General features: G+C 38.4%; 1 protein-coding gene across 4 annotated transcripts in view; it reads left to right on the forward strand.

The window, feature by feature from the left end:
* LOC106876194 (uncharacterized) overlaps positions 1 to 14,153 on the forward strand; it is a 149,952-nt gene that overhangs the window by 121,455 nt on the left and 14,344 nt on the right. For all 4 annotated transcript variants that reach the window (XM_014924635.3, XM_089357233.1, XM_089357236.1 and 1 more), the window contains 5 exons: positions 2,468 to 2,566; positions 4,855 to 5,052; positions 6,749 to 6,847; positions 8,139 to 8,234; positions 10,207 to 10,305. In XM_014924635.3, the coding sequence (XP_014780121.1) occupies positions 2,468 to 2,566; positions 4,855 to 5,052; positions 6,749 to 6,847; positions 8,139 to 8,234; positions 10,207 to 10,305 (591 nt within the window). The remainder of the gene's footprint in view (positions 1 to 2,467; positions 2,567 to 4,854; positions 5,053 to 6,748; positions 6,848 to 8,138; positions 8,235 to 10,206; positions 10,306 to 14,153) is intronic.

A 14,153-nucleotide genomic window follows, 5' to 3' on the forward strand; every position in this document is an offset into this window, starting at 1 on the left:
TTGGCAGAGTTTCTACAGCTGGATGCCCTTCCTAATGCCAACCACTCAGAGAGTGTAGTGGGTGCTTTTACGTGTCACCCGCACGAAAACGGCCACGCTCGAAATGGTGTCTTTTATGTGCCACCCGCACAAGCCAGTCCAGGGGCACTGGCAACGATCTCGCTCGAAAATCCTACGGGAGCCAGTCAGGCGGTACTGGCAACGGCCACGCTCAAAATGGTGCATCTCATGTGCCACCCGCACAAGAACCAGTCTAGGGGCACTGGCAACGATCTTACTTGGCTTGCCGGGTCTTCTCACGCACAGCACATTTCCAAAGGTCTCGGTCAGTAGTCATCGCCTCGGTGAGGCCCAATGTACGAAGGTCTTGCCTCACCACCTCAGCCCAGGTCTTCCTGGGCCTACCTCTTCCACGGGTTCCCTCAACTGTTAGGGTGTGGCACTTTTTCACGCAGCTATCCTCATCCATTCTCACCACATGTCCATACCAGCGCAATCGTCTCTCTTGCACACCACAACTGATGCTTCTAATGTTCAGCTTTTCTCTCAAGATACTTACACTCTGACGGGTATTCACATTGACATTACACATCCAACGGAGCATGAATGGAAAAAAAACAAACATGAATTATTGATGTATGTAGACATATGCAGAATTATTGGGTTACACACACACATATGCACATACACATGCATGTGCACACAGCACACATATAAGTAAGCACATGGGTGCTAAACAAGGTGGAAAAATAGTACTTGAATTCCAAAGGTAGACTAAAATACTCTTTAATTAAAGCTGAAAAAACTTCACAAACTGTGAAGTGTTTTTGGCTTTGATGAAATAATGTAGAGAGGTATAGGTTTAATGTCTAAGTATGAGAAGGACTAATATTTTGAAAATGTAAGCAGATATTTAATATAATTCAGATTTGTTGAATACTAAGTAAAGCAAATGTCATTATCGAATATTTATATAATTTATATGTAACTCACATCATCTGTGCATTTTATGCGTAAATACCTATCATCAGATATCAATGTGACTTGTAATGAATGAATAAGGTTTGTAATAATATTTATTCATAAGGATGATAAAGTAATTACTAATGAAGGGGTCAATTGAATCAACTATTCCTGTTCCTGGCCTTCAAACTATCTTAGAATTCATACTCTGAAATAAAAAACTTCAATATCTGTTAGAGTTGTAAGTTGAGTTGCTTTGTACTTAGAACAAACTTAGTTGCTAGGCAAGGGAGAAGGAATTGAATGTGATGACATCAGCAGCTACTTAGGGAATGGTAGATGTTAAGTTTGACAAGAAAAGTACTAAATTCTATAATTTCTTCATAACTGTAATGTATGTCTATAAATAGCAAGTTCAGACATTTCGTGTGACCCCCCCCCCCCCTCTCTCTCACTCACACACACACACACACACACACACACACACACACACACACACACACATACACACACATAGACTGTTATCCATGCATACATGCACACAGACACACTCATGTTTGTGCCTGTGACTAGAAAAATCCTAATGAAGTTAAATTGTTGAACTGTTGACTTAATAAGTTAAGACTTTAAACTTTGGCAAGGGCCAATAAGTGCACCATTCAAAAAGTCCTGCATGCTGCAGGTTACGCATGACTGCTTTAAACCCTACAACTGCCCTTGAATAAAAAAAGCGCATAACTCTGCTTGCTTCATTATACTCAGTAGCAGGAAGAACAACCAATTGTAATGTGAACTTCTACAATCAAACCATCGATGGAGCTACTATGTCGCCCCAGCCTGCTGCAAATATCAGCCGAATATTCCTCAAATCACTCCCTTCTAATCCTCTTGAAAATGTCTCTGATTTTTAAACAAGGCCCTTTGCATTAAAGCATTAATATTCAAATTTCTCCCCTCCATCATGATTTTATATAAGAACCTTTTGTGATGTTATGTTCCAAGTAATAACTTAAAATAAGTTTTGCTTATTTAAAAAATTAATTAAAGCACGTCTACAGTGTATTCAAGAAAGTGCTTTCTGAAATGTATTCATGAAACACCAAGCTGTTCTGTTACCTGTGATCCCAGACAAACTCCACTGTGGCAAGAAATACAAATAAGGATATCATCCAAGATCAACCATAGCAAAAGTAATGGTGGTGCTCCAGCATGGCCACAGCCCATGGATTGGAGATGGTAAAAAAACTGTATTTCATAAGAAATATATCCATGAAAGACTCCAAAATATAAAGACATGTTTGATGGTCTAGCCCAAGATAAACTATGACTAAAAAAAAACATCACAGCCAGAACATCTTTCATCATAAACTTGCTGGATCAAGGCTGACTTGGAGTTGAATCACAACAATTGCTCCAGTAAAACCATTCTCACCATGCAAAAATGGTAAATTGCTTAAAATAAATAATGCTCTTTTCTGATCCTTTTATTTTCATTTATTTTCAGACTGGCACCTGTGCTTTGTTTTTTGCTGCTCAAGGTGGTTTCTTGGATATTGTGAAAGTCTTACTGGAAAGTGGTGCACCAGTAGATTTGGCTAGTTTTGTAAGTATTCTTTGTTTTATAGATCATATTTATATGGATAGCCATGGCAGAGTAGTCTGGTGTTGTGTCATGTGGTAATGTATGGTGGAAAGTTCTAGATGGTACGACCTGAATTTAATTTCTATGCTGTTTGTTTCAATTCTAAGTTTTGTTTTATGGCTTAGGCAGGAGGAATGAACCTTAGATCTTTGCCCATCACACTTTCAGACTGGTGAGAATGATGCCGCTGAAGCCTAACCCGAACATCTGCAGATCAATATCCACAAAACAAACAGAGGTGGAGACCAGGTGTCTGACCCAAATGCTTGAAACAATGTAAATTCTGTTAAAAGCACTCAAAATCTTGATTCCTGGTGGTTATGTTAAACTGAGCAGCATGTTGGGACTGCTATCCGAAGAAGCAATGAATGAGAACTGCTTTTTAGTAAGGCACTGAAGTTCTTTCCTACATGTGTGGGCAGAAAAGCAGGTAAAGAAAGAAGAGAAGAGAAAACAGTTTGTTTAGGAATACTAAATGAATAGGAAATCAATATTTTGAACTGAAATTGTCAACCTGAAATAATTTATTATAATGATCAAATCTCTTCAACCAAGAATAATAATATTTTATTCACATAGATGTAGGTATGGTTGTATGATTCAGAAGTTTGCTTCCTAACTGTGGGGTTTTAGGTTCAGTCCCACTCTACGGCACTTTGGACAAGGTTAACTTTGCCCTTCATCCCTCTGAGGGTTGGTAAAATATGTACCAGTTGATTACATCAACCCCAGTTGATGTAATTGATTATCCCTCTCCCACAAATTTCAGGCCTTATGCTTATAATAGTAGTAGTAGTAGTAGTAGTAGTAATTATAGTAATACTTTCTACTATAGGCACAAGGCCTGAAATTTGATAGTCGATTACATTAACCCCAGTACTTGAATGGTACTTAATTTATCAACCCCAGAAGGATGAAAGGCAAAGTTGACCTCAGCAGAATTTGAACTCAGAATGTAGCAACAGATGAAATACCGTGGAACCTTTCACCCGATGTGCTAATGATTCTGCCAGCTCACCACTCTTCTTCTTAATAATAATAATAATAATAATAATAATGATAATGATAATTATAATTATAATAATAATAATCCTTTTTACTATAGGCACATTGCCTGAAATTTGGGGAAAGGGGATAGTTGATTGCATCAACCCCAGTGCTCAACTGGTACTTAATTTATTGACCCTGAAAGGATGAAAGGCAAAGTCGACCTCGGAGGAATTTGAACTTAGAATGTGGTGACAGATGAAATACTGCAAAGTATTTTGCCTGGCTTGCTAACAATTCTGCCAGCCCACTGCCCTTAATGATGATGATGATGATGATGATGATGATGATGATGATGATGATGATGATGATGATGATGATGATGATGATGGTGGTGGTGGTGGTGGTGGTGGTGGTGGTGATCCTTTCTACTGGACGCACAAGGCCTCAAATTTGGTGGGAGGGGACAAGTCGGTCACACTGACCCCAGTGTTTCACTGGTGCTTATTTTATCGACCCCAAAAGGATGAAAGGCAAAGTTGAACTCAGAATGTAATGGCAGACGAAATACCGCTAAGCATTTCACTCGGTGTGCTAACGTTTCTGCCAGCTCGCCGCCTTCTTCTTAATAATAATAATAATAACAATAACAATAAAAATATTAATAATAATAATAATAAGAAGAAGAATGATTTCAAATTTTGGCCTGCAATTTTAGGGTATGGGATAAGTCAATTACATCAACCCCAGTGCTTAACTAGTACTTATTTTATCGACCCCGAAAAGATGAAAGGCAGAGTCAGTTTCGATGGAATTTGAACTCACAATGTAAAGGAGGACAAAATATTGTTATGCATTTTACCCAGCATGGTAACATTTCTGCTGCGTTCATAATAATAATAATGATGATAATAATCATCATCATCATCATCATCGTCGTTTAACGTCCGCTTTCCATGCTAACATGGGTTGGACGATTTGACTGAGGACTGGTGAAACCGGATGGCAACACCAGGCTCCAATCTAATTTGGCAGAGTTTCTACAGCTGGATGCCCTTCCTCACGCCAACCACTCAGAGAGTGATAGTAATAATTATAATAATCCTTTCTACCATAGGTACAAAGCCTGAAATTTGGGTGGTTGTTTATTTTATTGGATATTTGCCATGTGGAGTGTCCTTTCTCCCATTGCATAGGATATTTTTGTGGCTTGACCTACTCTACATTTTTGTTTCTTTTTCTTTTTTAAATTCCAATTTCAGGATGGTGGTACTCCTCTGTTTGTTGCTTGCCAATGTAACCACTTAGATGTTGTTGAAGAATTATTATTGAGAGGAGCTGACATACATGCACAGATGGTTGATGGCGCCACCTCTTTATTTATAGCTGCTCAAAATGGTCATGTAAAAATGTTGAAATATTTGTTATCGAAAGGGGCCGATGTAAATATAAAACGAAAGGTATTTATATTGATTTATTTGTTTATTTTATATCATGTTTTGTGATAACCTATAACCCTCAATGGTTATAGGTTTTCAACAAGTCAACCACAGGTTCACTACCATAACGAGCGTGACCTGGGGACCATCATCAACATCCTTTAATGCCCGTTTTCCATGCTGGCATGGGTTGGATGGTTTGACAGGAGGTGGCCAGCCGGAGAACTGCCCAGGCTCCAATTGTCTGTTTTGGCTTGGTTTCTGTGGCCGGTTGCCTTTCCTAATGCCAACCACTTTACACAGTGTACTGGGTGCTTTTACATGGCACTAGCACAGGTGCTATTATGTGGGGCTGGCATGGGTGCTTCTTATGTGGAGCCAGCACAGGTGCTTTCTATGTGGCACCAGCACGGGGCTGTTGCATGCCAATCCTCTTCTCCTCTTCAGTAGGGGGTGGGGTGACATTAACACTTCTGCTGCTCACCCTGCTGAAGAAAATCTGTTAAAATAAGGCAAATACTATGGGCTGTTTTAGTTCGAAAGTGCCAATCCATCAGTTTCCTCACTGATGTTTACATCTTTCTATGAAATACATCAGCAAAAAACATACTCTCTCTCTCTCTCTCTCTCTCTCTCTCACACACACACTCACACAGAGTTTCCACAGACCAAATTTATCTCACAAAGCACTGATCAGCCTGGGATGAGTACCTGGGATGACACCCATGGTACCATACATGGGTTAGAACTCAAAACTACATGGCTGAAAAGTAAATGCTTTAACTGCACAAGCATGCCTGCATATAACAGATAGATAGATAGAGAGAGAGAGAGAGAGAGAGAGAAAGAGAGAGAGAGGGGGGGAGATCAGAAGTGAGTGAATAAGCAAAAACAAAATATAAACTTTTTACATTGACAGTCAGTCTCATATGTTGACTCAGGACTTCAGCTGTTGATAGTGGATCAAATAACTTGATTCAGCTGCAGCAGGATTCATACATCCATTGTGAGTCAGGTTTTGAACCCAGGATGCAGTATGACAGAACTAAAAGTTTCCTGTGAAACTTCAGTGAGCTTATCATCTGAATAGCTTTCTTCTGATTATAGTCAAGCATGTTAGTAATTGTGGAGGCACATGGCCTAGTGGCTAGAACAGCAGACACATGATTGAGGGATCATGGGTTCGAATCTCAGACCGGGCGTTGTGTGTGTTTATGAGTGAAACATCTAAGCTCCACACATCTCCGGCAGAAGGTAATGGCGAACTTCTGCTGACTCTTTCGCCACAACTTTCTCTCACTCTTTCCTCCTGTCTCTAGCAGCTCACCTGTGACAGACCAGCGTCCTGTCCAGGTGGGGAACCTATACGCCATTGAAACTGGGAAACCAGCCCTTATGAGCCAGGCATGGTTCGAGAAGGAACAAACAACAACAATATGTTAGTAATTGAAGATAACACAACATCTTAGAAGTCAATCAGGGAATACATGAAATATTTAGAGAGTTTATCATATATACTCTGAGTTATAAGTATTTCTCAAGTTTCAAGTTAAAACTTTGATTCTTCATGTGGCATCAGAAGATGTTACAAACCTTAACTAAAAACAATGTGTGTATTGTGTGTGTTGATGAAATAGTTGAATAGTTTTGTCTCATCATGTTAAGCTTCTTTTTGAGTGTGTAAATAATAGCTATCTTCTTTTTTTTTTTTTCTTAGGACCAAGCCAGTCCATTATGGATTGCATCTCAGATGGGACATGCAATGATTGCCCGAGAACTGCTTGAAAATGGAGCCGAGATTGATTCCACCCGAGAGGTAATGAGACACCATAAGATTTCATTTTGAACACTGTTGATCAATGTCTTAATAATGACTTGTATTTGTTATGGTAAAGGTAATTTTATGTATACTTTCTATTAGATTTCATTCATTAATTACTTATCTATCAACTCAGGGCTGTGGAAGAAAACACTTCTTTAAAATGCTGCTTAGGGAAATTGCAACTAGAACCACAGTTTTATGAAGTGAACTTCTAAACCACACAACCACATTAATATACAGGGTGTGTAAGATATCTGAGGACAGATTTATGTTTATAAAGAAACAGATATATAATAACAGATTAATGGCAAATGCATATTATACACAGTCATTAATTAACAATATTAAGTATCAACAGTTTTTATTATCTCTTTGATAATAAATATAATACATGATTATTACTACATGTATATTGACATTCACAAACATGCTCTCTCCCTCTTTCTCTCCCTCTCTCTATTTCTCTCTCTCTCACTTTTATAGCACAATAATGATGCTTGATAAAGAAAACTACCAATTTTAGTTACTAATCTTACAAATACTCACTTCAGTACACAGGACTGTGAAATATTTGAACAACCTTCTGGAACTTTATAATATAATCTTGTGGAAAATGCTGTGAACATAATCAAAGTTATCCGCATTTGTTATGATAGGAAAGGACCCTAACACTACATAATCATCAACAGATATAAATATTATCGCTATGCACCTTGTAACTAAGCATGGTGTCAGTCTTAATGTCACAACATCTGTTGACATCATGTCTTATCACTGATGCAGCTCCTATGTTGTTGTTCAAGCAGCCAAACTTTTTTCAAATTGCATCCTACTGCTTTAGTAAAAAGGAAGGACGAAACATTAGTTGATGTACTTCCAAACAGAGTATGTCTGTAAAAAAAAAAAAAAAAAATGATAGAGGATGGTGACGGCTGGGATATCTTTGATTTGCTCTGCCGGGGCTCACCTGGGGCTAAACATCAACTAGCACAGCAGGAGGATCATTATTGTCAGTAGTTTGTCACCATTACCATTTAGCATTTAAACCAGCAATATTCAATCCAAATATCCTACATGTTTTATGTTCAAACTGGTCAGATCCAGCCTCTCACACCTATCCTAAAAATAAACAACCAATCATCTAACTCTCAAAGCTATAAGATAAGGCATGATTAATTCAAAGCAATGAGAGTAAATAAGGATTACATTTCACAGAGTAATCTCCATGCTGAAGGATTTATGCTTCATGATTTCACATTATAACTGAAGTTCCTTATATTTTCAGGATGGAGCAACCCCGTTGTTTAAGGCATGCCATAAAGGTCATCTTGATGTTATTGAAGAACTATTGAAGTATAACTGTAACCTTGAACTTTTACCTGTAAGTTTCTATTTCCTATCTGGTCACTGTTTCTTTCAACATTAATCTTCTAACCCTCTTTGTTTCTCTTTGCTATTTTAATAATCTGGATGCTTTGGTTAAAAAATGAGCTGGGGATAAATATTTCTGTCTTCATTCACCAGATGCATTTATAAAAAGGAGGATATGGTTAGTTAACTTGATCCTAGTATACAGCTGGTGCTTGTTTATTTTGGCAACTTTACAGTTCAGCACCCACTCTTACTGAATGCATTTTTACAAATATCTTCCCCGCTTGCTGTTTTGCAAAAACCAAAACCAAAAGGAAAAAAAAAACTTACTAGTTTATGTTAATAGAAGCTAATTTTGCACAATGATTTATTATTTATATTTTCTTATACTATTTCATATAGTAGCTGCTGCTTTTTAGGGTATTTATGTGGATTAGTACCTGCTATGTTAAATTTTTATGGAAATTACTTCAAAAGGCAGCAATATATTTTGCTATTTAGCTACCATGCTGTGAATCCTTTTCCCACTGAATATGCGGGAGGTAATGTTAACAACATTGGCTTCTCTGCCTTCCAAAACCATAGATATTTACTTTGTTATATTATTGATATCATGTGGTATAGTGGTTAGGGTGTTGCGACTCGTGATTGCTAGATCATGGGTTCAATTTCTGGACTGGGAAGCCTGTTGTGTTCTTGAGCAAAACACTTCCTTTCATGTTGCTCTAGCGCTGTGTGGGGACCAGCACGCCAAAGAATAGACCCGTTTTCTCTGTGTGCTGCAAAGGGTGACCAAAAGAGGTTGGTGTGGGCTTTGCACTCTGACTTTGTAAAACCCTCAGCAGCGATGACTACCCAAAACAGACCCATGGGTTAAAGGGCTGTTGTCTGAATGGTGCAGAGACATCGTATGCCAAGAGTAGTAGGGAATCACCAACAAATGGTGCATGCTTCAACACACTTACAGTGCATGCCCCCATACTACTACTGCTACTACTGCTGCTGCTGCTGCTACTACTACTACTACTACTACTACTACTACTACTACTACTACTGAAAACAATGTTCTACTCATATTCTAATTCTAATAAAAAAATTTTTTTTGAAATTGTATTTCAAATATGAATATTTTACTTGATTTAAATATGCTATTTCTTACAAAAATCATGAATCCTCTAAACACCCAATGTCCCCTGTAGTGCCTCTGATATTTGCTGCCCCTTATGAGCTTACGACACTCTTCAAGAGGGTGCTACCACCCAGGTTAAGAACCACTGATGTAAAGTAAGGAAATAGAGGAAGAGCCCTTGTTCATGTTGAGCATGCCCATATATTCTTTTATTCCTGTGGCCATGCCGAAACTTTGTGTTCAAGAGTATTGTCAGTTACTTCACTCCCCTCTCAGTACTTATTTTTGCCAGCCTTGGAAGGATGAAAGGCAAAAAAGGACCCAGATGAGATTTGATGTCAGAACATAAAATAGCATAACCATATACCACAAAGTATTTTGTCAAATGTCACACTGCTGCTGCTGCTACTGCTGCTGCTGCTGCTACTACTACTACTACTACTACTACTACTACTACTACTACTACTACTTTCTTCGTCGCCCTTTCAAAGCCTAGCCAGGCTCATGGGCCCAGTTTCCCAGTTTCTATGGCGTATGTGTTCCTCCCAGCCAGACGGGACGCCAGTCCATCGCAGTGTTATTCAAGAAACAGGAAGGAAGGGTGAGAGAAAATTGGGGCGAAAGAGTACAACAGGGGTCGCCACCACCCCTGCCGGAGCCTCATGGAGCTTTTAGGTGTTTTCGCTCAATAAACACTCACAACGTCCAGTCTGAGAATCGAAGCCGCAATCCTCCGACCGCAAGTCTGCTGCCCTAACCACTGGGCCATTGCGCCTCCACACTATTACTACTACTACTAATACAAATTTGCACTATTGTTATTTAGCTTACCTTCTTATTGTTCTCTCTGCAGAATGGTGAAACTGTCCTCCATGCTGCTGCTTTATTTGGTCACCTGAAGGTTGTGAAACGGCTTGTTGAACATGGCGTAGATATAACTATAAGGAATAAGGTAAGTTCTTTTGACGACTTATATATTCAGTTCTGTAGTTAGGTAAGTAAATAGGTAGGTAAATAGGTCAATAGATGGATGGATATTCATTTATCTATTTAATTCCTTGAGTGACTACCTAGGAAGATGATAAAATAAGCAAATCAAAACTAGCTAAAACTGTGCACTGTAAGCTTAGTATCAAATGTAAAATGAGCTCCATTGTAATAAAGATTCATTGAGATTCATTGGTGTGTGTGTGTTTGTATGATTATCATCATCATCATCATTGTCGTTGTCTTTGTTTTAATGTCCACTTTTCCATGCCTGCATGAGTCAAATGGAATTTATTGAAGTAAATTTTATTTGGCTGGATGCCTTTCCTGTTGCCAACCCTTACCTGTTTCCAAGCAAGGTAATATCTCCCCTTGACAAGATTTGTTTTTCACAGAAGACTGGAAATGTAAACATTGTTTGCAACCCATGTCAAGACAAGGATACACACATACACCATATATATATATATATATATATATATATATATATAAATGTATGTATGTATGTATGTATGTATGTATGTATGTATAGATAGATAGATACAGCTTTGGTTTGCTCAATGCTATACCAGACACTTGCCCAAGGTGCCAGTCAGTGAGATTGAACTTGCAACCTGTAGCTGGCAAGCAAGCTTTGTAACTACATAGCTACATGACCATGCCTGTGTATATTAGTTACACCTGTGCCTATAGCTACACCTGAATCCATCACACACACACACATATCCCCCCCCCACCACATCACACACACAGCTTTTTTTTTATCTGCATAAGGGAAATAACTCAGTTGGACAGAAATCTTTTCTGTTTCCCGAAAGAACTAAAGAACATGGTATAAAGTAACGCGTGCGTATTCTTTAAACTATATATATAAAAAAAGATTCCTTGCTATCAAGTGTCAGGGTTCTGTTGATGTCATTATTTTTGTTTTAACGTCCACTTCTCTGTGCTTGCATGGGTTAGATGAAACTTGTTGAGACAGGTTTTCTATGGCCAGAGTCTCTGCTTATTGCCAATCTGCCACTCCTGATCTGTTTTCATGCAAAACAGTATTTCCTGTTGTCCTCCAAACAACATACAACTCAATGGTAAGACATATTTCCACAATAGATTTCAAACAAATGACTGCGTTTACAATCAGTATGCAACTATCAAGACACAGGGAAGACCCAAGCTCACACACGCATACTCATTTACAAGTGTTTTCTGTCTATCGAAAATGCCCAAGGTGCTGCACAGTGAGACTGAACCCAAAACCATGTTATTGTTAAGCAGATTTCTTAACATGCAGCCATGCCTGTGCCTATTTATTTTAATTTTTGAATATGTCACTGACTTGTTTGACCACTGCCTTATGAAGGTAACTCACCTCAAGAAGGAAATAACAGAGGATTGTGACAGAGGAAGCATGAAGGTGTAAGCATGAGAATTGTGGCAGTGACGATGGTGATGATATAAAGAGGGAAGATCTGAATACTAATACATACACATGTACGTACACATAGGCACTCAGAGAACTATATAGTCATGAAACAGAGGTGTACACAGAACCTTTTTTATATATACATTATGCGCACACATGCACATGTATTACACACACACACACACACACACACACACACACACACACACATGAGTTCTGATCCAGACCATGACTACTTATCCAACACATGCCAGCATGGAAAAGCAGACTTTAAAATGATGGTAAATAAACAAATATAATGAAGAGGTCTGCATACTCCTTCACAAGGGGACACCAGTGTTTCCCTTTAATATGTTTTGGGAAAACTCCAAACATGTTGTTACTCTGAGTGAGTGTGAGGTCGAGGTTTTGGAACATTCAAACACCCTCATGAACATCATCTGATTCTTGAGAGAAACAGGACACTAACAAAATCAAAAACTTCTTTGTCAGTATTTCAGTTCCCCAAAATGTCTCAAATGTAACGGATTGCAAAATGTAATTTACCAATAAACTATGGTATTTCAGTGTCATATTCCATTCAGCTATAAATACAGGAAACCCCTGCCTCTGTCACAACATTAAGGATTTGTGATGGAGTGAAAGAGTTACTAACAATGGCATTTCATATGAGGCATCTGTCTCTAGCCCAAGGGAAAAGATTGAGTCCCTCCAGTCTCTTCCCATTGTCCCTGGAAATCCCACTGGCTCCAGAGTTGAGATATTTTCTTGAAAGAGCTAGGGTTTTAAGTTTATTTCATTGTGGTGACCAAAACAACTTGACATTCAGTTGACATGACAATCCATGGAGACCTCCAAAATCAAAGGATTTGTCATACTGATATCCACACCCTTCAACATATATTGCCTCTGACTTTGAGAGTGATGGAGGTGCAGAGCTCATCTTGGCTAAGTAAAACACCAATGTTAGCCATAGGCAAAACATCAACTCAGTCTCCCAAAATTTTGTCACTCACACAAAATAAGCCTTGAATATTGGTCAATTTGATGAAAAAGAATGTTGAAAATGTATGTATTTTGACTCTAAATTGTCCCATTTCTCTGAGTCAATTTACCCTACTCTCAAACTAAGTATGTAAACTCTTTTTTCAGCTGTAGAGCTTCATCTGTTATTTTTTTAATAAATGAAAATATTACTTAATGTTAGTCGTGATATTGTTGAAAATTGATGGAATGGAAAAGGCATTTTTTTATCCTTTGTAGGTGTACATTTCTGCATGTGTGTGCATATTTGTGCATGCACACACGTGCGCCTGTGTGTGTGTGTGGTTGCTTCTAGTGCCAAAAATGTACCGTCTCTAAAACAGGCTGAATGTCCAGTCAGCTTTGCCAAATCATCAACATTGAAACAACTATGCCAAATTGTTTCATTCCTGTGTGACAAGATGGTGTACAGCTATTAACCATACATACATAGTCAAATTTCTGTGTTAAGTACTCTACGTAACCTTTTTCATTTGCATATGCACTTGCTTTTATGCTGTAATTAGGACACACAAATAAACATATACTTAAATAAACACATATATAAACAAGCACCCACATAGTGACAGCACAAGGGACGTGGGACATATATATTTAACTCTATTATAATACTGAATACAAAATGCACTGAGAAACACAAATGCCATTTAGAAAACATCATGGTTAATTCTCTCTAGAGTTATGTGTTCAAAACTTGCTGTAGCCAGTACTGTGTTATGTAACTTTGCTTTGTAGACAAGTTTTCTGGTTAGTTAAGAATTGTTAATGACTTTGAAAAATAAATGAAGATGATTATAACCAGGCCTATTGCTGGAGCCACATAAAAAGCATTTGGAAGGGCATCCAGCTGTAAAAACCATGCCAAAACTGACCTCGTCTGATGCCATCTATTTGGTCTCACAGATTCAATGTTGATGTATTTGATATCAAATATTTTCATATTTCTCTTGTTCTCTCCCCCCCTCTCTGTGAGTATATTTCTCTTTATGCAAATGAGGGGAGGGAAAGTGTTTCTGTTATTTGGGTTCAATGAATAAATTACAATCCCTCTTTCTCTTCCCCCCTCCCCCTCCCTCTGGTTATAAATGGTATTTGTGTTTCTCAGTGCATTTTGTATTCAGCATTATAATAGAGTTAAATATATATGTCTCACATCCCTTGTGCTGTCACTATGTGGGTGCTTGTTTATATATGTGCTGGTGCCACATAAAAAGCATCCAGTCCACACTGTAAAGTGGCTGGCATTTGGAAGGGCATCCAACCATAAAAACCATGCCAAAACTGACCTCATTTGTGCTTGTGCCATGTAAAAAGCACTCGGTTCACTCTGCTGGGTGGTTGGTGTT

This window comes from Octopus bimaculoides, chromosome 9 (genome assembly GCF_046866305.1).
Source record: "Octopus bimaculoides isolate indiv1 chromosome 9, ASM4686630v1, whole genome shotgun sequence".
In the NCBI taxonomy this organism is placed as follows: domain Eukaryota; kingdom Metazoa; phylum Mollusca; class Cephalopoda; order Octopoda; family Octopodidae; genus Octopus; species Octopus bimaculoides.